The 26,747-nt window shown below is 39.7% G+C and overlaps 1 protein-coding gene across 6 annotated transcripts in view; it reads right to left on the bottom strand.

Annotated features, from left to right (window-relative positions):
* Positions 1 to 26,404, bottom strand: part of PLCL2 (phospholipase C like 2) — a 102,867-nt gene extending 76,463 nt beyond the window's left edge. The window contains exons 1-2 of one of the 6 annotated variants that reach the window (XM_065051485.1): positions 25,847 to 26,404; positions 24,567 to 25,097 (exon numbers count right to left, since the gene is read on the bottom strand). In XM_065051485.1, coding sequence (XP_064907557.1) covers positions 24,567 to 24,878 — 312 coding nt within the window. In that variant the 5' untranslated portion in view covers positions 24,879 to 25,097; positions 25,847 to 26,404. Of the gene's footprint in view, positions 1 to 24,566; positions 25,098 to 25,178; positions 25,563 to 25,585; positions 25,787 to 25,846 lie in introns of those variants that run through there. The other 5 variants (XM_065051482.1, XM_065051479.1, XM_065051481.1 and 2 more) reach the window with 5 other exon arrangements.
* Positions 26,405 to 26,747: the final 343 nt, after the last annotated feature.

Raw genomic sequence — 26,747 nt, 5'->3', positions numbered from 1 at the left:
AGTCTATAAACTGCTAAACAATAAGGTTGAGTGTGTCATTCAAGATGAGGAATTTTATCATACATTAAGTGATCAGATCCTTCAGCATCAAATCATGCAGAGGTATAGTCCCTTCATTGCTTATAGGGCATGCAGAATGAACTTCCCAGAAATAACAAAGAAGGTATTCACAATTAGAGAGGTAAGAGTCCTTGATGGTATCCCACTGGGACTGGTAGAAACTAGGGAAGTGATAAATAAAATAAAAGGACAATGATGCATAGAGAAGTGAGGGAAACAAGAAGGTATTTTATCACTATAGCAAGTAGTGTGATGAGGGCAAGCAGAGGAAAACACACAGCACTGGTGAAGAAGACAACAAAAGCCATATTAATTTTGTATATTCATTTTTAAGAAATTAAGACTGGATTCCGTGCAAGTAGATGAAGATAGGAAAGCAGTTCTGATTGACCTGGGAGATAATGAAACTAGAGGAAAAGGCAAAGGCAGCCTTAAGAAATGTTCACAAGGAAGAGAGAGGAAGAAAGGGAGGAATTGGTGACTTCTTCAGCAATGTTTCACATGGTAACTAACCTAACCTTTGGGCCACTTTCCACTGAAAAACAACACAACGGTAGAATGAAAATCTTTAGAAACTGTGTTCTAGAACAGTGATAATACCACTTCTCCAGCACACAAGTCCCTGGAGAGGTAAATGCACTAGCATTAGAATGGTGCTCTGCAGGCACACTCATAAACAGCAACGTAGAACTACTTTCAAACTTACTTCTCAGAATAAGTATTCATTAATAATCAGTAGTTCTGAACATGTACATCTTAGCTGAGTAACTCTGCAACAAATGAAGACTACAATTTCTTTTTTTACTTCTTTGAAAGGTACATTTACAGAGTGACAAAGAACAGACAATATCAGGTCAATCACTCACCTGCACCAGCCTGCTACTGCCTCTATAAAAGTACAAATCTTTTTACAAAAGATCTGAAAGTGGCCATTCCATTTGTGTATTTCTGGTATCTTATTTTTCTGAATTATATGCAAGCACCTTAAGAATAACTCATTTATCTTCAAGCTTGAGTGATTTTTCTGTTATTTTACTGTGTTTTATTAACACACTGGTCCTGCCTGAATATTATGAGCACTCTGATACAAATTAAAATGAAATGGAAAAGTTACATTTTTAATTTCAAGTATCTTCAAACAATATACTCCTGCAATTTAGAGAGATGGTGTTGTTCATGCCATTTGCTTTGAAATCGAAGTACTGAAACTCATCCGCTATTTTCTTATTATTTCTGATTTCAAGGCAAGAAAACAATGCTGTTCAGCTGACCACAAAATCTAAAGAAAGTTTATTTTCACAGGTAAACCTATTTCATAGGTTTATTTTCATAGAACAGCGCAGGCAGAAGCTCTCCAGCACAACACAGAAAGTTAATTTTTTGCTTTTACTGGTATGACCCTTGCACTCCTGTGTTTAACACTGAGCTATATAACAGCTGCTTACTCACACTTCACTGAGTGCAAAGAGTGATACCAGTATGGTTTGGCTTCTTCATTTCAGCACCACTGGCTCTTTAACATACTACGACATTTCACATTTCCTTTCTGCCTTCATCCACTAAACATCATCTTTCTCCCAAGCTTTAAAACATTTTTAAAAAAAGAAAAATAATTTTATATTTCAAAACTGAGAACATAGTAACAGACAGAAGTACTAGAATCTAGCAGAAATATTAGATTCTGTAAAGTGTCTTTTTTCTCCACCACCATGCCCCAACTTCTAAATGGATGCTAATTAAGAACAAGTATGTTCTTCCCACATTCTGTTTAACCTTGGCCAGTTTTATACGTTACATTTCAACAATTAAGGAGTGTAAGACTGCTAAGAAGAAAAAAAAAAAAAAGAAGATAAAAATACCCACTTCGAACAATTGCTTTTAATAGCATAATAACCTTGTTCCAGCATTAACAACTCTAGTACTCTTCTATTCCTAAATCTCAAAACGAAAAGTTTCTCACTCCTGTTTGAAGATATCAGGTTTAATAAAACTAATATGCCTTAATAGGACTAATGAACTTTATCTAACAATGCACAAACAAAAAAAAACAACTGTTTGGCATCTCAGTAACAGCTGACGGAAGCTTGTTTGATAGTGGCTGTTTGCAGAGGAGTCCTTTCTCAGCAACTTCTATACGGTGTGAACGAAACACAGTCTGCAGCTCACACTTGGTCTCTGCCGTACTGCAGGTAGAAAGAAAACTGGCCAGAGAATAAATCCAACACTACCCTGGCACTGCTTCCTCCTCCTTTTCTCCTTAATGTGTTTCAGTACAGACCATTCACAGATATTTTCGGCAGTGGCAGACTCAGATGCCAAGCTCAGGAATGTTATTTTTCCACTAGTAACAGTTTGGTCTATGACTGTTTCTCAAGTCTTCCCATGACCTGTTTGCTGGCATGTTCAGCTGCTGCATGCAAGGCCAACACCCTCCATGGTAAAAAAATGTGCAACTTCTATAGCAGAAGGTCTTTCTTCCCAATTCCTCTGTTGATGCTGCATAAAACCACAAGAAGAGCCTGAGATACTAAGGGCACTCACATACTAAGCTCTGTGACAATACAGATGTAAAATGAACACTGCCTTGTTTTTTAAAATAGCCAAAGAAACATTAGTCAGCAAATGTAAATATATGTTCACACGTCAAACAAAAAAACACTTTAGCTACAATATTCTGATGGCTACAGAAAGTAGTAATACATGTATGCCAATTTAATTAATGCTAATTTAGCACTTGGTGTATCTCTCATTTAATTCAAAGTCATCCATATATAAAATTACAACTATTTGTGCCAATGTAGCTAGTTACAGGAAAACACTTAAAGTCAAGCTTTGCATTTTCTGTAAGCATTTAATACTTTACTTTGTAATATCCCTACATAAACTGAAGAACAACGAGGAGAATCAAAAATCTTTGATTTTGTTTACACAAAGATAAGAACTTTAAGGCTCACCTCTAAGTTATATTAAGTCAACCATCTAAACCAAAATTTTATACAAACAAAAATAAGCAAGGGCTTCCAAGAGCAGTTAAGTTCCTGTTCTAAATATAATACCTACACACAGAAAAAGAAGATTAGGCAACACAAAATCTAGAACCTGTTTCTCAAACCAACTCTTGTTAAGCTACTCACCTCTGTAACAAAGGAAATAAATCAGTCTGAACAATGGAACAATATTTATGGTCATCTCTCTACAGTTTCTGTGTGACAGTTTTTATGTGAAAGATAAACCTCCTTTTCTCAAATATATTAGTACTGTTTCACAAGCCACAGCATTTTCTCTTTGAATTCAAGAAAAGTTTTTGACAGTTCAGGAGCAATTAATTGTTTAAAAAGTTATTAAAATACTATTATCTTATCAGACTTTTTGACCTGCATGTACTACATCTTTCCTAAAAACTGACATACAATTACTGAAATTATAAGGAAGTCTGATGCATTGAGTAGATTATCAGATGAAAATTAGAATTGATCAAAATCTCTCCCTGTTACTAAAATTAAACTGTACTTTGAAAAACTCATGAAGATTTTGGCTCTCTGGCACTGAACTGTCACCCTTTTCCAAATTACCAGTGTTTGTCTTTTTTTCATTAAGACTGAAAACACATTATGGCCTTGAGATTTTTTATTAACACCACGCTGTTCTCAGCTGGCAAAATGAGATGGGAAAAGGCACGGACAATTGTGGAAGAGACAGAAACTGGTATTAGCAGCAGCCAAGGAAATTTGAAGGCCAAGCAGTTGTAAAGCCAGTCTTGATGGTCTGCATGCTGCGCCAGTTTTTCAATGGTTCAATCTCTATCACAGCTTGAGCCAAATTTTCTAATTAATGTATCAAATACTTAAAAAATTAACTACTCTACAGAGCTGCTAAGCATTTAAAGGAAATCACTTTTCAAAGCCATACTAGCTGTATGCAAATTTTCTGATCACAAATCTGTTGTATTCCCTATGTTCGTCAACACCAAACCACAAAACGTGGTTGAATCAGAAGACATCAGCCTACAAAACCAAAATACACACAAGGAAAAACTCGAAAGCATACACACCCATACTTATTTGGGAGAAGTGTTTTACTCTGATGACTCTACTCTGGGACATGGAAGAACCATGGTCTGCCTAGGAAAGCGTTAACTTTCTTCATAGCAGCCTGTATGGAGCTGTGTTTTGGATCTGGGAGGGGGAACAGTGTGGATAACACACCAACGTTTTGGTTGATGTTTGTGCAGTGTTTAGGCTTTTTTTTCTTCACTCTGGCTCCCACTCCAGTTATGAAGCTGGGGGTGGACAAGAAGCTGGCAGGGGATACAGCAAGGACAAATGACCAGAACAAGTCAAAGGGATATTCCACACTATATAACATCATGCTCAGGAATAAAACTCAGGTAGCAGAAAGGGAGGATTTGTCTTCCCATGTGGCTGTTGCTCAAAGACTTGCTGGTCATCGGTCTGCTTGTGAGAGGTGGTGAGTGATTTCCTTTGCATCATTTTTTTTTTTCTTATTTTTTCCTTCACTTATTAAACTGTCTTTATCTTGAACAACTAGTTTTCTTATTTTTGCTGTTCCTACTCTCTCCTCTGGCCGTGGGAGGGGAGGGCAAGTGAGCGGCTATGTGGGTGCATGGCTGCTGGCCAAGGTCAACTCACCACACATAGTAACTTCAAGATCCTTTCCAGCCCTGTTTTCTGCTAAAAGGATCATCACTAGCACCTTCTTGGAAGTAGCAACTCTGTCCTTGCTGTCTTTAAAAGACCAATATATGGAGGTAAAAAGAAAAATAAATAATGAAAAGGAGAAAAAATAGCCAAGAAAAATGCTGCAGAGTGAGCAATAAAATGGGTACATTTCTGACTAAGAAAACTTACCAATTCAATTTCCTCTGAGGCTGTATTCTCATTACTTTGCTACTAAACCTGTATACACTTCTATACGTCACAGGAGCAATTTTAGATTCTTAAGCTAGAAAGAGTCATTTTAATACACTGTTCAACAGCTGTGTTGAAAGTAATGCCAAATTTTTCTCAGTACCCCAGGAACTGCCATTTGTTTAGTCTAACCAGTCACAGTCTAGATTGCTTTCTCTAGATTCTACTTCCAAGTTACCTGTGGCTTCTAGTACTCTAGACAGAAAATGTGTCCAACAATCTTCTGAGGAACCTACCCTCCATATATCCCTTGGGAGAAAAGCAGATTTCTCCCAAAGGTCTTGACAGAAACCTCAAAGCCACCAACTAGTATCAAAAGTAACAAAAGAATTGTCACTTGAAAACAAAACTAAAATTCCTGTGAATCCTCCAGGTGGAGATTCTGCCATTTTGAGCAACCAGAGCTACAAGGTCATCTTCCTTAAGTTTTGGGGGTTTGCATTTAATTCCGTGTTCTAACTTGAATCTACAATTAAAAAAAATCCAAATATAATTTATTTAAAAGCAAGCAAGTAATACCAATAGTTTTCATCTTTCTTTCAATCAGTAATAAAAAACATGGCAGCAACAAAGCTTGAATCCTAACCATGAGCTGTGGAAGAAATCCTCTCCTGTAGCCTCAGCTTTTAGGGATGAACACTGAGAACTGTCACTTTCACATCTGCAAAATTCTCTCCAGTTTCAAATGATTCAGATTGACCTACTAAGGACCCTCCAGATCAACTGAATTTTATCAATGCCCATCAGTATATTACTAAACTCTATGGACAATCACAGAGCAGTTTTCTGTTCATTTTCATCTTTCATACACACCATATTTACCTCCTGCTTAGCATGAAGAAATAATTCCAGCACCCACCATGAGATAGCCACAGGTATCTTAAGTTCAGTGCAAGAACTTTGTTAATGGATTCAACCAGCAAGCAATTTCTGCTAACAAAAGGCCAGCTTGAACTCCTTGAAAAGGCATCGTGAATGAAGAAAATAACCTTCCTCTCTCCAACAGGCAGAAGTCATCAGATCATTCCAATCATTTTCAGAACTAAGAAGGGTTTTCTTTTTTGTATGGGTAAAAGAGGTGAATGGAAGGGAAGGAGAACAAATAAACTAATATAGAGCTTGTATCTCCCTGGAGAGGCTAATTTGGGGAAGAATAATTCCAAGCAGATTTGCCAAAACTAGAAGAAACAGAGTGAGCACATACTGGAAGAAGGCTTTATCTAAACCAAAAAGAAACAGTGTCAGCAACTTAATTCAATACTTTTCTGTGACCTTTTAAATTTTAATAGCTGAGAAAAACCGTTAAGGATTGAATAGCACACAGTTTAGGATGATTAATCCTTTGTGGAAGAATCACAGTAATACTGTATATACTCAAATAAGAAAGAGGATAGAAAGTGACTACACTTCGATAGTGGATGAGGATAAAACAGAACAGAGACATTTAAACAAAACAGACAAACAAGATGGAGAAACAGGAATGCCAGACTTTAAATGGGGATGTTGATGTGACAGATGTTTCAGAAACGCAATGCAATGAAGATAAGCAGTGGCAAATTACTACCAGCACACAAGTTCACAAAGTCAGAACAAGCTGTTAGCATGGAAGAGTTCTGCTGTCAGTGAAAGGCGGCACAGTTAAATCAGATACACTAACTGTCAACACACAAGATCCTTATGAATTCAGATTCCAGGTGTGGCCAAGATACTTTCATATACTGATGAAAAAGAGGCTGAGGACACAGCACATTATTAATAAAAGACTTCAATCCTTTCCAAGTAGACTGGACAGCTGTTATATTAAAAATATGATTCCAAGATCTCAAGAAATCTTCTAAGTTATACACCATACATGACTACTTTACAGGAGAGCAAATTTGACATCAGAACATTAATTAAAAAGTGAACTAAATAATATTAATAAGGAATGATTGCTCATCATCTCATCCTATAAAAAGAATTAAGGAGACATGGAATTAAACTAGCAGGTGGTAGTCACAAAATAAAGAGATGGCACCTTTTTCCTTAAAAACACATTTAAAACATGAAACTCTGAGCCACACACAGAGCCAAAATACGTGCTACAGACACCAAAACATACGGGATTCAAAAAGAAAGTTGGGAAAAATAATGGGAGCAAAACCTGTCCTTGAATGTAGATAATAAGAGAATACAACCTCTGACTCAGAAAACCCTTGAGCAATAGGTCACTGAAAAATACTAGGTCAATATTGAGGGATAATGACACGTATTTACTTCATCCTTGTACATCTCTCTGCAAAAAGTGGGGTTGGGGGTGGAGTGGAGGAACTGTGAACTTTTTTATTCTTGAAGTCAAAGCACAGACCAGGTATTCACTGGCTGTTTCCTCCTTCCTCCACACTGAGGTTTCTGAGACAACAGGGGATGCTGTCCCTGCTCCCAAGTGCTGTGGAGCCTGAGAGGCTGTTCTAGCACCTGGACACCCCCTGAGGCCTCTCAAACCCTGCAGAGGTGACGAGGCCACACAGCTGGATGTTTGGCTTCACAAAGCTGCTCTGCTGTGTCTCTCACCCAGCTTCAGCCTAGGCAAAGGCAGCAGTGATGGCTGCACTGGCCCTAGCGTGACCGTGTCACCCCAGGTGACCTCATCGTGAAACACCTGGGTTGCTGGAGGAGGTCCAGTGTGATAACCTGTCCTTCCCTGTGCTAGAATCCAGGCAGTGCTTGCAGATTAGGGACAGGGCAGCCTGGACATTCAGCACTAAAATGTCTTTTTCAGTTACTAAGCCTTTGCCATGCTGTGCCAACTTCACTCCCTGTACTTTCCTGAGCAGGCTGTCTCCATCTAGTATCTATTCAGTGGGCACTCGCCCATCAGTTTATTTTGTCCCGTTCCTCATACTTCGCCTAGGTGACCAGAAGCCAGCTGGCGCATTTGGAACACCATCACAATACAACATTCTCTTCCAGTGTAGTTAATCATCTCCAAGCCACAAAATAAACCTGAAGGGAAACTAGTATTTTTAATTACTGTGAAATTAAATAAGGAATATTTTCAATATCTCTGCTTTTAAGTTTGTACCAACAATTTTAAATGCAAGTAGAATTCTATTTTATTCACACATCTGGCTCTTCCAATTAATCCCATAAATCAAGAAAATTCCTATGAATCAGGAACAAATACAATGAAACCCACAATTTTTATTTGATGACACTCATATTAAATAGGATATTTTGTCTTCCTGGTAAACTATTCTTCCCCTTAAAATACATATATACATCCAAAACGAGAGTAGTCTATTCAATTAAACCGGCGCATTGAAGTAAATAGAACAAACATACAAGTTTGGCCAAAGAAAATGACAGTAACTTTATGCTACTACCTTTTAAAAGAAAAGGTTCCAAAAATATGAAGTGATACACAATGGACATGAGTGCTATGAGAAGAGGAAATGCATATAATCAAATAATTTTATGCATATAGTAGAGAAAAATAAAATAACACTATTATTTTTTTGTTCTTAGCTACCAACATAGGTCAACTGCTAGAACTCAAATAGCAGGCAGGCCAGGGAAGTGACTCCCCTCAGTCTCACACACACATACACAAACATACAAACAAAAAAGGTAACATGTGGATGGAATTAAAAATGGAGTTACACGATGCCATTTTAAAACACAGCTTTTTGTATCAAGTGCTTATTTCCTTCTATTTGATAAACTGCTAGATTTCTTTCAAAAGTATTTGTTAAGAAACATTTTCTTGATCACGGTTCTGTCCCTCACATTGATTTCAAAGACCTTGTTTCTTTATGATACAGAAGTGCAAACAAGTGTCTCCGTCCTAACAAGCTTTGCAAGTACTGGAGGAAAAGAGATTGTGAGAAGTTGAGCATAACAAATACCTTTAATAAGAAATCTCAAAATAATTTGGTCAAGGAACTGAAGAAAAACCTGGAAATTTTTCTAGTATTCATGGTTTGTGTTACAGCTTAAAACTAGAGCTTTTTTTTTTTTAATTATCACATGTAAACAAACAGGGCCATAAAATTTTAGCAGGTGTCAAGTTCTCCCAATAATTCTTATGAACACTGAAAGAAAATGAAAAATGTGATATAAGTACATTTTTCAGTAACAGTTTGGCTCACAGTCTCCTACAGTTTTAGTACATTTCTTATTGTGTTTTACAGTAACAAATTACATTAAAACAAAGATTTCCTTAAGGCAAGGAGAAATGGCTTTTCACTGCCAATTTAAAACAAATAATGAGTTTGGCAAGCTACAAAAACAACAGGGATGGAAATGAGGAAGTTTCAAGCAGTATAATTTCTGCCTCACAGAACAGCAGCCAGTGTAACACACAGAATGACCACAGTCATAGTGAAGAGAATTCTCCTGCATCATCTACATAAACATAGGTGGATGAGAATGTTTCCTGAGCAGTAGTACAATGTAAGACAGAGGTCCAAACATGTTTTATTTTCTCTAAAGTGCTGCCTCTCTCCCTTTTCTCAATGCAGCAGGTGCAAGAATGGCAGTCCTGTTTGTTTTCTCACTGGAACACTGGAGAGAAAATGCAGCTTCCCCCCAGGATGACAATGACTTTCATTAAAAGAAGGGTAGAAACAAAAGAAAAATATGTTAGACGCAAAATTGTATTCAACCTATATTAATAGAGAAATCTTATAAACTAAGAACCACCATAAAAAGAACCGTATTTCCAGAAGGAGTGTTAAGAAATGTCACATTAATTTCATACACTGTAATGCTGAGAGAAGATGATTTGTCAAGTCACAGAGGGATTTTGCTGCTGCTCAAGAACTGCCTCTCACAATAAGATCTCCCAAGACATTTCCCAGCAAGAAATTAACTGGCATCCCAGAAAGAGAGAGAAGAAAGAAAGAGAAGAAGAAAAAAAAAAGGGAAGGGAAGGGAAGGGAAGGGAAGGGAAGGGAAGGGAAGGGAAGGGAAGGGAAGGGAAGGGAAGGGAAGGGAAGGGAAGGGAAGGGAAGGGAAGGGAAGGGAAGGGAAGGGAAGGGAAGGGAAGGGAAGGGAAGGGAAGGGAAGGGAAGGGAAGGGAAGGGAAGGGAAGGGAAGGGAAGGGAAGGGAAGGGAAGGGAAGGGAAGGGAAGGGAAGGGAAGGGAAGGGAAGGGAAGGGAAGGGAAGAAGGGAAGGGAAGGAAGACCACCACAAAATACTAAGTGTAGCCTTCCACAGTGCTATACCATACTGAAATCATTTATAAGCTGCCAAAGTTGTATGTAAGACTCAAAAATATTTTACCTCATTCAGTCGCATTACTGTTGGCATAAAACTCATCTTAATCCATGACCAGAAATTCTTTCTTTTCCACTGGCTCTCAAAAACTACTTAGCAACAAGGAACATCTGCAGCACTTCACACACCTCTTTCTATTTGTTATCATATGCAAACCTACATTTTTCAAGTAACTCCTTTAAACATTGTGACTAATTACTTATATCACAGCTATCTGTGAAATCATTGTATTTCCCCTTCGTTACCAGCCCTGAAACCTGCTAACATTCCCAAGCTTCCAGTTTCAGAAACCCTGGACTCAGGTTTAAATTCCTGCCAAGCTGTTGGCCTGAAATAATACAGAACTATTTTTTTTTCCTTTCTAGGATAACAAATTACAAGTTTTGAACTGAAGCCCCACTCTGAAGCTTTGCCTCTCAAGAACAGCATTTTAAGAAATTTTAACTATCAGAACTTTTTTTTTTTTTTTTAACTGATATACTTCAGGTCCTCAGATTTCTGTATCTGGTTGGAAGTTTTGAGAGTTTTGTAGAACTACTTATCCTATTCTCTTTTCCTCCAGAGACATTTTCATAAATAGTCAGCTAAACAGAAGTTTGTGAGCATCTGATTCCTCTTATCACCACAGTATGTGGATAAAGCTTGCAAGGCCTCTATTCTAACACAATTCAGAAATATATGGTAATTGCTCTCAAATTACTGAAACAAATACTTTAAATATAGGATCAATTTAAACAACAGTTAACATCCTTCCTAAACATAGCATTAGATGATTAACAAAACTCAAGAAATCTCTGCCAAGAGGAAGAGTTTGAAACTACTTAAAATATATATTAGCACCTTGCTAATCTCGATAATAAAAAACAACTAAAGAAATAAAATAATAAGACCAAGCACGTAAATTGATAAAAAGTAAAATGGCTTATCAGTATCACATTCTGTTATCTACTGTTATTTGTCCGACATAATGGCAGTCTGTGTAATAATCAAATGGTCTTCCAAATGCTATGTATGGTAAATGTCGTGTTTTCTTTCTTAAAGTCCTTATGGATACCTGTACCTCATAATTTCCAAATTTTCTATGTGTTCACACATTCCTATTCCAAGAACTGGAAAACACAGCACCTTTGCATAATGGCTTAAGTCAAAGGACCACTGAAAGGAAACCAACATATTAATTTTCATGTCTTATGATTTTTAAAGCAAATCAAGAGTTTGAGGACTTGACTCATGATTTTTGAATGTTAAGGTTAGACAATACTGTAGGTAAACATAACAGGAATGCAAAAGACGCACTTCAAGCACTTCACCTCAAAAGGTTTCAGTACAGTTAAAATCAAAGAAAAGGGCTATCAAAGTAAGCAAAAGAGTATGCACTGCCTAAAGCAACTGGGGGATCAACAAAGGAGGAAAATTCAGTTCAAGGATAAGGCTGAAAAAATTACTACTATGCTTATGAGCATGCTTTTCATGAGGACTTACTGTACGTCAGCTTCATGGACAGGAATATACAATAATATTGGTTTTATCCTGAATACAATCAGAATTCAAGGATAGGGAAGGTTATGGCTTTAAACATCACCACTAGCTGATCAGTGCAAGATCAACACAGTTTATGTTGTCCTGCAAGGGCCTCCAAAAGTTTGTTAGTGATGTCTTGTAGACAAGTGTTCATACAGCTGCATTGTGAACAATTACATAAGATTTTTAAATCAATGGACAAAGAGTTCACCTGTATTATATTTTTGAAAAATCCTGGAATAAAGAAGTAAATAAACACAAGCGTCCACCTGGCTTATGATCAAAACAGCAAACAGAAGTTTGCAATAGAAACCCATGACTTATACCCATCAACCACTGTAATTGGTGCAGATCAGACATTTAAAATGTGGAAGGATTATGAGGTGTGCATTTCTAGAATACAGAACTTTATTCTAAATATTCTAAGTAGTAAGCAGAAAACAAAGGAGCGGCTTTCCCCATTACTGATTTCTACTCTTGCAAAATGTAGTGACATGGCAGATACGGGTAGGTTCTGAACCAAACAGAAAAACACATAATGTTGCTCTACATTTCCGCTTCATGGACTAAATAATTTCCCTTGTATTTGTTTTATACATTTTTTTAAACATTTAACAGTTATGCTGTATTTTATCAGAACACATCAGAAAATTCTTGTTTTTCCATTATCTTAGCCACAAGTACCATTTAATAAAGTACTCTGAGCATCTACCAAATTAATACAAAACCTGTTTCATGGTGGAGAATTAGGAATCATATTAAATCACAAGGTGATATGTTTTCTCAGTAAAAGATGCATTTAGTTGATGGTATTCCAGAATGTAATTTTATTAAATTCATCAGAAAAAGTGAGAAAGACCTGAAATAAATTCAGTAATCAATTATTCACTTCAGAATATTTTCAATACATGCAGGGATTGTTTTCAGACTGTACTATAAATCTAAACATAAAAATTTAATTTTTTTTATAAAACAAAATTAATTCAAGATTCTTAGGTCTGTGGCAAGTGGTTCATCTTGCAAATCAGTTTTTACAGGCCAAGGTTTTAAACACAAGGCTCTTTTTTATCCCCTTCACCTTGCTCTCCCTCAAATTATTATTGTAAATTTTACATATCCACTAAAGACAGAGTTGAATTTGTGATTACATGTGGAAGGAAAAAATACATTTGTTGTAGGTGACAGCATTGAAAGTATATATTTGAGCTACGATTTCTGCTTACTATAAAAATTAATCAGCAATTGCCAGGACAAAAAAAAAAAGGTAATTTTTCTCCTGGCAAGGTAGGAACTCCTGAACTATTATTCTGGAAGGTTAAGTTCAATATTTACGGACAAAAATATGAATTTCCACATGTAAAACAATGTAAATCTATCTCCCATTCTATTCCTGTTACTCCGAGTGTATATCATTTTCAAAGAGAAGAAAAATACACATAATCAGACAAGTAGCAGAATTATCTAAAGCTATGAAGCTTAAGAAATATATAATATTGCTGAGAGTGATGTTCAAAAAATTGCGAGTCGGGCACTGGACTCTGTCACAAGTGGACACACAAAAGCATGAGGATTCAGGAATACTCAGGAATTCAGGAATAACGAAAGTGTCTTCTCCCACCTCAACACAGCAGACTGAGTGAACAGGAATAGGCTAATAGGGATTATGCCCCTTGTCACCAGCCAGAAGATTCTGAAGCAGGAGAAAGAAAAAATAATAATAAGAAGAAGTCAATTTCCCTCCTCAAAGGAAGGAGAATTTTTTTTTTTTTTTTTTTTTTTTTTTTTTTTTAGGTAATAAATAAATAAAAAGAAAGAAAGAAAAAAAGACAGAAAGAAAGAAAGAAAGAGGGGGAAAATATCTCAGGAGAGCAGAGAGCATCCTAACAGACACCTCACACCACTTCTATTTTCGACAGCTCAAGTGACAAAGTGTTGGGATTTCCTTCCAAGATAATGCTGTTGTACTAATCTTGTGGGACCTAAAAACTTCCAGCTATTTTCATCCTTCATTGCTTACTGCAACCACTTAATAGCATTTAATCCTCAGATGAATTCTTCTTTGAGGTGAAACATTAGATACTCTTCTATTTCCAGGATGCTATCTGACCTCATTGTTATACACTTTGTGTGAGTTTTCTAAAGTCCAGAAATGCCTTCTTGGCTCTTCTGGACTCTTGCACAGGCATCCTGAAGAGCCTTACACTTTATAAAAGCAAATGAAATGTAAGATTGACTGAAATAATCCATTAACATGAGTGCTGGGTAAGAACCTTAAAACTGAAAAATCTAGGACATCCATAATACTATCAGATTGTATTTACAAAAACAAGGTCCGCTCTCTTTCTTTCATATTTAACAGCTTCTTATAAAATGAAAACACTTTTATTAGTACTGTATTTTTCAGCTTTATGCAATGTCCGTGCCATTTTATTCTGCTATTAGGCAAATGTACTGTACCATAGCTAGAAGCTAGATGTACTAATCAGCAATGTTTTGTGTCACCAGCACCATAAAAAGACTTCATAACATGTTTAAAGATTTCTAACAGAACTTCAGCCTCCTGCAAAGATGTTAATGCCAGCCACTTCCAACACAGGCATCATCACCAACAGACATTCCTACACAGTTCCTCAAAGAGAAGGTTTTAAATATTTAGTAAAGGTTTTTAACAGCACTCTCTCATTGCCAATTAGTGACAGTGATACCATTTAAATATTTGATGAGGACAATACTAAAAATAAATAAATTACAGTCCAACTCAGTATCACAATATTGCTAAACCTTCATTTTGCCATACTGGATTTACACATTTGTCTGGCACACATTTTGAATGCTATTTTAGTCCTGCACTGCAAAAAATTAATTAAATGGAAGGAAAAAAATGCATAAAAGGGCACCAGAATGAAAAAAAACTCAGAAAAGCTTCAATAAGTGGAACAACTAAGTACATTAAAATTCTTCAGCCTGGGGAAAAAAAAAATGACACAAAGCAAATGTGATCAACACTGTTCAACTAACTTGTGGCACAAAGAAAGTGAGTACAAAACAACTGTTTGTTACCTGTCCTAACACAACCACCAGAGGATAGCACGTAAACGATAAGTGGCTGCCAGGTAAAACCAGGCAGAAGAGGACTTCTGCACACAACACACAGTTGAGAAACTGCCACAAGAGTTACCACGGTAAAAAGTTTACAAAAGTCAAACTGGCCTTTGATGATGGAAAAAAACACGTAAGGATTATTAAACACAAAGATGTCTTAGGTCCAAATCACTTAAGGCTGGGAACAGATGTCCGGAAAGGAGGCTTCTTCTGTTTTTCTGTCTCATAGCAGTTGCTGTTGGAGGCAAACTAATGAGCCAAATGGACTTTTGGTCTGACCCAGGGCAGCCTTTCTTAAATTCACAAGGTCTGGCAGCTTTTGAAGACTGAGGGGAAACAGATGTATCTACCCCAAGCTGTGCCATCAGCCTTCATCGTAGGTGCAGGCCTCAAACCCTGTGGGACTTAAACCTGCTGTGAAGGTGAACAGCCTTGCGTTAGAACTTGAACTCCCTTTTTGCTCCTCCTTTTCTGTGGCTTCCCAGGCAGACACAAACTGTGGCAGTACTGCACACACCACACGGAGAGCTCTGCTCTAGCACTTTGCTGGGAATAGAAGATCTCCACTAGCTGCTCAAGAAGAAAAGCAGAGTATGGGCAGTCTGTGGACTCACTGCTGCCAAAGCAGAAAAGACAAACTGTATGAGGGATGGGGAGACACCAAGGCAGGGGACAAACAAGCAGACAGGGAGACACAATAGACAAGATGACACAAACCAGAGCTAGGACAAGCACGATAGTGGAAGACTGATGTTATGAATTCTTCCACAGCCTTACTTTCCAAATCTACAAAATACCAAAAGATAACACAACCGAAAGCACTTGGTGACTTCACACTATCCCACCAGTCTCAGAGCAGACTCCGAATCAGGCTGGCCATTCCCTGGAGAAAGACCAAGCATGAGGCACACGGGATGCCTTATTTAAGATGAGGAACAAATAAAGCTGAAAAGTGTCAACTTTATGAGATGCATCACTGCAACTATTACAGTTGAGGAGAACAAAGAGAAAATAGAGGACAGTTAGAGTTTAACAAATAAGTACTTCCAATAAGCCATAACATGCTCTTGGGGGTTCTTCAAGGGCAAGAAAACATAACACTATTTGAATTCAAACTACCTACGTCTGCTCTAGCTTTCTCCACTATGTGGTAGTAACGTGCCATGTCTAAATACATTCCCATTTCACATTAATATTAGTCTTTAACTCCAAGACTCAGACTGCAAATGCTTTTTGCAACAATTTACCATCAACATATCTAAAAAAAAAAGATTTGGTGACCATTCCCAGTAAATGGCAAAATACATTTCAGTTGATTTAAGCTATTTCCTGGAGTGATTTATTTCCCACTATTACTGATGTTTTCCCGACTTATGTAGCAAAAATGTATGTCTTTGTAAACACATAAATATTGCACTGGATGCAAGGACTATTTCGGGAACTCAGAAACTAACTTCTCCTACAATATGTACATGAAATATACTGGTTCTGCTTCTAATTAGTAAAAGAAAAAGCATGGTAGAGTATGTAAATGGTTGTCTTGCTTTTTTTTTTTCCTAAAAATCAATTTTTCCTGTACCATTTACAGGAATTACTTAAACACAGTAAAAAACTGCCTATCCTGAAAGCACCAACAATAACTTGTAGGAAGAAAACAAAAGATTTGACAGTGAGCTGAATTCTTATCCTTTTAGTTCAAATTACACTTCAATAATGCAATTAAATTATTTTCGTTTTATGTAAATAAACAGTAATTTACACTTTATTTTAAGGAATGCAGTTAGAGTAAACAGTTGACAGAATGTCAAACACTCTTGTCATTGGGAACTGGGTAATGAAATACATAAAGCATCCAGGATTTTACATCATAAGAGTTGCTTCACAAAACAAAAACCATGTAGACTGTTCAGCTGCTGCAGAATTTCACAATCAATCTTCCTCTCCTATCCTACACTAAAAACAGCACTAAAGGATGGGGATATGTTCACATTACGACATCGAAGCACGCATAGAAGAACCTTGTAACACTCTGCCTTTTTTAGTGAAGGCAAAATAACACTGTTAAAAAGCAAGTGGAAAAAAAAAAATAGGGAAAGAAAAAATAAGTTATAATCACAGAATCTTAACCATAAAAAGAACTTGAAAATTCTGTGGAAGTGCTTTCTGATTAAAGAGCATCAGTTCTTTCCCTTCTGCAATACTGATTATCTCATAATTTAGATGAAATATCAAACCATTTTCAGGAATTTTAGCAAAGGTATTAGCACAGTCATGACATTAATACGTATAATATCAATTATCCGCTATGTATTTGTAGAGTACCGATTTCTTATACCAAAATAGAACCCGCAAATAGGTTGCTTTTATTAAAGTAGATATGTTCACATTAAATTTGGCAATGCAGCTTAATATCATGTTATTTCATATTCTTCATTTTATAAAACTCTCAGCTGCTTCTCTGCAAAGGGTTTTGTTTGTTTGTTTAAAAGCACTTCCCATCTGCCTGCGTTCATGAACTATGTCCTACAATTTCCAGGACATGAAAGTTTGGTGTCTGAAAAGATCCCTGAACACAGTACACAATCTGAAGCACTCAGGGATATTTTATTACTTACTCCAAAGGGTCAAATGACATTAAAAGGAATCCCAGGAGAGGCAGAAATGAATCACATCTATTTAACTTTCCCAAGGCTGCAGCGGTTAACACAGGGAGCCTCAGCACTGCTGATTTCCAGTCACATGCTGTATTGCACCCTTCACTATCTTGAACGTCACCGCTTTGTAAGGTCAAGGTCTAGGAGGGAAGAGGTGGGTGAACTTGGGCGTGCTCCTCTTCAGAAGCAAGGGACAGGTAAGTTTATACTGACAGGTTTGAAAAGAATCTAAGTCAGTAAAAGCTCAGAGATGTACTACAATCAAGAGCCTTCCAAAGGATCACTCCAGATGTCATCTCCTACAAGAGGAAGATTAAGAGCAGCGATGGCACTACCCCGTCTTTAAATGGCACACCAGATGTGAAAATTGACTGTAAAACAGTAATGATAGCCTTTATAAAATAACTGCAAAACAGAGAAAGACAACACTTGCAACTTACTCTCCTTAAAGACAAACAAACCATCTCTTTCAGTGCAGCCTTTTTTATGCGAACACTGCAATCTAGTAAGTACATTAGAAATGTGCACTTACTATCTATTATTTTCATATAGTTAGAAAGACAGGCATTTTCTTCTAAATTGTCTTTCTGAACTAGATTCTGCAACATTATATTGCCTAGTTTACAGGCAGTAAAGAGTAAAAATATCTGATTTTTATTTTAACCATGGAGTATAGAATTTGATCAAATATTTAAAACCCATAACCTATAATCATTTAACAAAAAAATAATGTATCATTGTATGATTGAAACGAGAGCATAGTTAAAACTGGCTGTTCACCTGAAGATGGAAGAGCAGCATGCATGTTAGAAGGTAAGTTGAAAACAGAAGGAACTTGAGAAATTGAAGATATGATCTGACATAATTAGAATGCAGTCAGTAGGACAAGTACAAGCTTTTAAACTCTGCAGATGATTGCTTTTGCCCATACACAAAGAGAAATAATCAGCCAGCCATTCTGTATAGAAGGATCACAAACAAAAGGTGATTAAAAGACAAAGAGCATCATACTGAAATTTATTAACAGTTGATCCTGTGGAGCAGAGGAGACTGACCTCTTGAGGTCTCTTCTAGCCCTATTTTTAAACATTCTTCAATACAAATACACTGCTGCTTTTTATCGTATTTCCCTCTTCCCTGTGTAGGTTAAAAAAATTATTATCCACCTTTTTTCCCCGCAAAATTTACCTGCTCATTTACTTAGATTTAGATTTCTGAATTTTGAACATAATCCCACATTTGTGTGCAAAGATAAATATTTTAGAATTAATGTCATAGTATCATAATACGTGTTTTAACTTCATTTGACACTTAAATATAGACACTTGGCAAATTTTATTTAAGAGGTTTCTTCAATAGAGTCAGTGGGAATAACACAAAGATCTATGCCAATATCAGTCATGGACCAGCAAAGCCTGGGAAACTATGCAATTAACTTGTCCTGTCAGTCTCAGTTTAAATTTTTTAATCTTCCATAAGTGCAATTAAATCATAGGAGCAACGTATTATCTGTGAGCCGTGGGTATGAGACCACTGCTCTAATTCCTAGTTTTAAAAAAAGTCTAAACTAATACTCTTATCTTTGATCAGGCCTGATAACCGGCATTAAAAAGTCTCATCAGGTATTCATAATGATTTTTAAATGCCATTAATTAATTTTTCCCCACTGAACAGACTACATGTTTTGTGGATATTCTAAAGATTTGGGGGTGGAGGGGGTGAAAGAGTTGTTATTATTCACACTAGCCAAGCTCTTCAGAAATAGACAGATAAACTCTTCCAGAAGAGATGTCAGAGAAGCGAAATTCATCCAAATTAAGCTACCGCTCCAAGTCACCTTTTGGAAAAAATTACGTTCTCTTCACAGGCTATAGTACATAAGCTAACTAAATTACATGTTGAACCAGGGTAAAGTGAACATCCTTGTGTATAAATTTCTACAAACACCTTTTTTTAAATTGTGTTACCTGTATCCAAACAAAATTTTCATTACTGCAATCTGCAGAAAGTACTAATGCAAATAACAATATAGCAAATGCAATGCACAACATAACCACTCAGTGGGTGTGACATAACCCATATCTCAGCCCAGTGTCACTGTCAACAAGTAGTAAAATGCGTGATATGTCTAATGTTTATATATGATGCTATATGCAACTATCTAAGGTATACAGCTTCTGTATGACAGAATACATTACTTAGGAAGAGGTACTATATGCTGTTAAGTATTGCTCTAAAATATAGATTATATTTTTAAAAAATTAGGGAGCCAGTATGCAACAAGTAGTAGAGGATGAAGAAAGAGGAATATAAATACTGATAGGTGCTGGTAACCTCCTATAGTCTCGCTAAGAGTCCAACAAATCAAAGAGAAAGTATCTTCTAAAAGAAAGCTCCAGGATTTATGAATCTGCAGCTAGCCATTCAGGTCTCTCACACTATCTGACAAACCAAAACAATGAGATAGATCTACAATACATCACCAAGAAGAAACTAAGAAAGAAACAAAACAAATCCAGAAACAGCTCCCCAGAAAAATCTGTGCTTTGGTTGTCTAGCTGAAAGCCTGGCCAAGGTAAGGCGTAGGAGTAGCTCAACTATCACAGCCTTGTTTCCTAAATATATGCTGCTTTTTTTTGTGATGTCAGTTTTGGCATCAGCTTGTGTGTTCTGAGCAAAGTATCTTATATTGTTGGGACATTCATGTCTTTCTTCCACAGAGATCTTCTGTAACTAGGAAGAATTCAGCTCACACTGTAGGTTTTTGTTTCCAAGAGGAAAGGGCATAGAGAAAGCACCTGCTAGTTTTCTCCCTCATTCCTCTATAAGGCTGTTTTCTTTGAACTTAAGGAACCTTAGCACCTTTGAGCCTGTGACTGCTCAGTCAAGCTTAATTCAAAATGTCTAGCACATTAAAAAGCTACTCAGGTACAAATCCATCTCTCTCAACAGCATCACGACACAGGTTTCTTTCCCAATATGAAAGATGACTGAAAATTAGGTAATTTCATATATTTTAAACTGATTCCAGCAGCTTAACTCCTTTATATCCTTCTAGATGGAAGATGAACATGTATGATCTATTCCTGGGTCTCCATGAAGACCTGCTAACATAACATTGTGGCTAAGGTAGTTTAAGACTGCAGAGAACCTAGATCTACCAAAAATACTAGTTTAGAGTTTAGAGGAACCCAAAAAGCTTTATTAGAGTCTTTAAAACAGTCACAGTGGTAGAAAACACTGCATACAAACAGGTATACAGTATGAACTAGAGATCATAGAAGATCGATCAGGAAAACTAATGTATGCTGGCATTGCAATAAGAAAAAAGGTCTCGATGCATATGCTGTAGAACTCCCCAGTTGCAGAAAGACACAGATATAAGAATATTTACTTTCAAAAGCAAATCTCTGCTGAAAATTATACCCTAGAATATCTACCTGCTAAATTTGGTTCGTCTCTTCTCACAGACTTTGGAACTCAGACATTGCAATGCTCAGCAAGTGTATGACTTGAGAAAATTAAGGCTTGAGTTTACATGCAGTATAAAAAAGGAATATTTAAGTTATTGGCCAAAAACTTTATCGACACTGACATCAGTATTACTATATGCAAAACAAACAAACAAACTGGACTTTGCTTCCAGACACATTTTGACAAGAAAATCCTGCTGACAGAATGCCAAGCCACCTTTCTCCATTTATTTCTCTTTGTTGTCTTCCTAAATAACTGCAGTCTCTCCTAAGTGTATCTCTTCTCATTTTATTACTGTAACATCTCTCCTAATACAAACATATTTATCCCACTGGATCTTCTTCTGTCTAGGTCTATAGTTTTGAAGGTCTATAGTTTTGACAAACCGTGAGGTTCTGTAAGCATTTGTTGTTACTGGAGACCCCTGGAAGCAGGCAGATCTGAGGAAAAATATGCACCACAAGTCATCTGACACCTTAAAAATTCTCAAACTCCTACCATATCAAAGTCTCTTTAAGAAAGATGCAAAGGAACCTCACACAAAAACAAAGCAAGCCCACTGCCAACTGTTAGAGCAGCTAAGAGAAGGTCACAAGATGCTTAAATCCACTTTGAGCTGCAATATAGACTCACTGTAAATTCAAGGAAAAACAAAATAGTGACCAAAAAACCCACTATGTACAAATAAATGGTACATAAATTAGTTCACAAATCAGGTGTCTGAAGAGCCTAAATCCCATGAATGCACAACGTGTCGTCACTATCACCTCTGAAAAAAACAGAATATCATAAATACGGACAATAAGAAACATAAAGTGGTAAAGTTTCTATAAACATTGATATGCAGTCTGCAGCCCTCAAATCTGGTTCAGCAAAGTTAAGCAATGAAGTAGGCTCTTCCATAAAAATTGCTACAAATGAAGGGTACAATCTTTAACACTTGCAGCCTAAATGTAGCTTATACACGAGAGTGAAAGGTCAAGGAAACTACCATGGTATGAAAATGGTATTAGCTTTTCCAGTAATAGTGGCCCTACCACCTGTCATCATCCTAGATGACACCTCAACCTCAAAGAGTATATCCTCTTGTATCAAACAAGAAAAAAAAAAACAATATCATGCAGGTGCACAGAAAAAAAAAAAAAAAAGGAAGCAAAAAATATGGAACCACTGAAAGAAGAGAAAGAACAGAGACTACAAGAAAGGAAAAAAAGGGCAGCCACTGCTGAGAAGAGTTATGAAAACAGACAACCAATGGAAGCACAGACTAAAACCAAAATAAAATACATTTTTGTGCTCCTGATTTTCACACACAAACAGGCAGTTCTAAAGAATTTCATCTCAACTGGAACTATTATTCAAACATCAATTTTCTGTTTGTGACTCAAAAGCCTACACAGTAATCAGTAGGCAAAGCATTTAAAGTATTAGATATTCCATAAGCATCCATTTTACAGATCAACTAACAATGTCATGTTTTGCATGAAGGTATGAAACCTGCATCTGCATGGCACGGACCTGCTTCCTAAGGTTATTCCATATATTCTTTAAGAGCAGTTTTACATCACTGATCTAAGGTACTAAAATTCCAGGAACATTTTCCAAAAATAGATTACATTTTACTTTTTCCACTCTGTTTTACAGACTTTTGCTCTGCAAAAGCAGAAACCAAGAAGCATCTTAAGGTTTATTACTCATGCCAGATTTTCCAAAGGATTTCATATTGAAAACTAGACACCTACACAACCAGATTCAAACTACCTCTGAACTGCCGAACTAAGCAGGCAGAAGAATATTCAGTATATATGAAGACAAGAGATTCTTCCCATAAGTATTAAAATAGTCACATCTAAAATTAATATGGACTACAAAACTTTAAATGTAGTAGTGTCAGATTTTTCCACTCATGTCATAATTATTCAAACAATAACACAAAGTTGTAGTAATCAGTACTTGGCAGCTAAACAGATTACTGTTGACTTTTACAAAATGGTAATTTTCAATAATAATACCAGAATTTTGCATAATTTTATATTCCAAAGTGCTATCATTTTTTGTAGAAACTGAGAAGCTTGACTTAGATATTCATGAAATGTAATTCAAAACATACTTCCTCATCTCATGCCTCTTCATCTTAATACATCACATCCCTACATGTTGTATCCTTGTTTGGTCCCCAGAGAGGCAGAAGGTTGCTGTATAATCAAATCACACACTACCAAGTAGTATGATGGCATGATACACACTGCAAACAACACTAGTATCTTTCTTGGGCTACCACAGAAGAAACAAAATGGTGTTAGGAAACATGAGACCTGCAAAAAAAATCACTGACAAATCCAGTAAACATTACGTCAATCCAACACCAAGCTCAGTTGCCCCTTGTCTATTGTTATAATTTCTTTAACACATACACACACACACACACACAAACGTACACACCCAGCATCACTGCTGGAACAGGAAGGGTGGGTGCCGGCTGTCAAATGTGTTCCACTGCTGCCTGCCCTTGCTCTCCCCTTGGGTTTTATAGCAAGGCCTAGGAGACAGTAACACAATTTGAGATACACCACTAGTCCTGAATTTCCACACGTGTTTTTCTGTCATCCAGCCAACACAACTTCATATGCTGATTTCAGAGGTATGTAAATATCCGAGAAGATAAAAAATCTAGCTCGATTTTGATCTAGTTGACCTTTCTTAAACTCAGTTCTTAAGTACCTGAAGTTGCACTTTATTTTACAGCTAGTACAGCCATTATACCAATGGAGTAATTTCTCTGTGTTCTCTCAACCTTTTCACTGAATTGGGAAAGCTAACCCAAGACAAAGTGTCATCTCTCAGGAACTGTGAATTTAAGAAAAGAGAACAACTGTATTTGTGTTAATGATTGTATTAAAAAACACTCCTTTTTCCCCAATCTACATTCTACCATTGATGCTCCCCCTACTTTTCAAGCTGAAACATTAGCATTCAGAATATGCAGAGCTAAGTATAAATAAAGATGTTTCTATAGGTGAAGTGCAACACAGCCTGCTGTTAAACGAGCTGTCACTTTTAACAAGACGAATGCTCCCTATTCTACCTCTTCCACCCCCAGCCCAATGAGATCCCGAGTCTCTCATCACCTGCTGTGTGCCTGTCACACACAAAAGCCAATGGAGCCACAAAAATTGCTCTGCACAGGTGCATCCCAAACAACAAGGATACTGTGTAATCCATGTCTTTCCCTGCCAAGCTGGTGCCCATGTTGTCTTTTTACAAGCCAGCTAGTTCCTCTCGCCTTCTCCAACAGGAGTTAGAGCCTTCTGTTCTAATAAGCCTTAAAACATGACACCCCCCCGCCAACCCTCAAGCGTGGATCTGTATAAAGCCATCCTCTCACCGTTGTCCACTTCTGACAAAGGAAAAATCAAGTCTTCCCACCACAGGGGAAAAAAAAAAAAAAGCCGCCTATCCTTTCATCTAGAGCCAAGGCTCTGTGAGCCAAATCTATCGTCCCCATCTCCCTGCCTCTGTCACAGAGAAAAAGCCGAGACCCCGATAGGGAGGCGCAAGTGCTCTTACCTTAATTATGCTGCTCCTCCGGGGGATGCCGGGTTTGCCTTCTCGTTGTTGACTGGTGGAAAATCCTTTCTCCTTGCCGCTGCTCTCCGGGCTTGCCGGAGGAGCTGATCCCGGCTCCTCGCCGGCTCCCGCCAAGGCACAGTCCCCGTTGGAGACCCGGCTGCCTGCACTGTCACAGCTGGATCTCCCGCCGCCACCTCCGCCTCCTCCTTCCCCGTCTCCTGCCTTGAATGCCACCTTCCCCTGGACCGGCCCCGGGGAGGCAGGGAGCCCCCCGCCGCCGGTGCCGCCGCCGCTGCCAAACTCCGCCATCAGCCTCCCTGACTACAGCAGAAACAATATTGCTGTCCCCCTCCCCTCCTCCTCCAGCCTCTCGGCGGTGGCTCTTCTTCCGCTTTCTGTGTATTTACGATCGGGGGATTTTCAGCAAAAGTCTCTCCCCTCCGCACATTTGGCAGCTGAGGCCGCGTAGCTCCCGAAGGGAGGACAAACCTCTCAGTGGCGTCTCGGCGAGCACCAGTCCTTCAGCACCTGGGGAAGAAAAAGAAACCAACCGTGACAGTCTGCCCTCGCAGGAGGCGGCGGCGGGCGGGGGAGCGTTACACCACACACCCTCACACACGCTCACACACACGCGTGGGAGGGGAGGGCACACGCGCGACCCGGCGGCTCCCCCGGTGCAGGGCAGCGCCGTGGGGGCCGCGCAGCACGCCGGCAGCGCCGCGCGGGAACCCGGCGCGCAGGGAGCCCAGCCCCGCCGCGGGGGAGAGGGGCCGGCCCGCCCTGACCGCTGCCCGACACCGGCGGCGGGGAGGGGAAAGGTTTGAGGGGGACGGGAGGAACTGCGCTGTTGGGGCTGCTCAACCAGGAAAACAAGAGAGGCGTTGATGGCGGTGTTTTCACGGGTACAGTGAAACTTGAAATCGCAGACCAACGAAGCGGGAGCGAAAAGAGAACTTGAAGAACAACACAGCCCAAACCCGCTGGCCCCAGCCCGGGGAACAGCCCGTCTCACGTACCGCGGGGACGACCCGCCGCAGCCCCTCTCCGGCCACGCGCGACGGCGAGAAGCGGCGGAACACGATCAACGCTGCCGCCCCGCGGGGCACCCTCCCGGGCGCCATCGGCAACTTTTCTCCTCTCCCCGCTGCCTGCCGGCATCCAGCCGCCTCACAGCGGCTCCAGCCGCGGCCCGAGCAGCAGCAACACCCCAGCCCTCCCGAGCGGTGCCTCCACCCCGCAGCCGGCCCCCTCCCGCGGGCTGCGCCCCCGCTACCCACCTCGGCGGCAAGGTGGCACGGGGAGCCCCCATGCTGCCGCCGCTGCCGCTGCGGTAGCCGCTTTTTCCCCCTCTCCCCTCCTCCCCGCTATGGTCGCCGCCTCTGCCCGGAGCCGGATACAGAGAGAAACTGATTCAAGTGGTTGCTTCCCTCGCTCTCTTCTGCTGCTGCTGCCGCCGCCTCCCCCGGCTCAACGCTCGGCAGCAGCCCCGAGGGGGGAAATGCCGGCAGCGCCGAAGGGAGACGCAGCCCCAGCCGCCCTCGCTGGGAAACTCTCCGGGGAAAGCAGAGTAAGCGAGCCGGGCTCGCCCCCCCTCCGCCCGCCACTGCCAATCACGGGGGCCGGCCTCGTGCGGATTGGGCGGCCACGCCGCCAGCACCCCCTCCGGTAGTTCGGGGCGCTCCGCCGGACGGCAGGACCCGCGCCCGGCCGCCCGGCCCCTTCCCGCGCCCCGGGGTTATCGCTGGATTCCTCCACACGCTGCCTCCCCGCGCAGACGCTCCGGGCTAACACAAAAGCGCCCGCTCCCCGCCGCATCCTCCGCGCTGCTCCCCTCCCCGCCAAGGCCGGCGCGTCGCGGCGCTGCGCGCACCGGACGGCGGCTCCCGCCGCGCCGCGAGCCTTTCCCGCCCCTCCCGTCCCGTCGGGGCCCCGCGCCCGGCACCCGCCCTGCGGCCGCGCCCATCGCACGGGCCGCGGGGCGCGCGGGAACGGCGGCCCAACGGTCGTTCCCGCGCGGCGGGAGGTGACCTGTGGCCGCCGGAGAGGGGACCTCGCCCGGCCGGCAGGGCCTCAATTAGATACACTAATTAATAAAGGGAAGAAGGCGCAACTTGACAGACAGTTACAAGTGTGTCCACAACAAAGCGAACACGGCCAGTGTGCCCTTACATACTCCAT

Source organism: Columba livia, chromosome 2 (genome assembly GCF_036013475.1).
Source record: "Columba livia isolate bColLiv1 breed racing homer chromosome 2, bColLiv1.pat.W.v2, whole genome shotgun sequence".
NCBI lineage: Eukaryota > Metazoa > Chordata > Aves > Columbiformes > Columbidae > Columba > Columba livia.
Note: the sequence above shows the minus strand (reverse complement) of the source record. Positions and strands in the feature narration are given on the sequence as shown.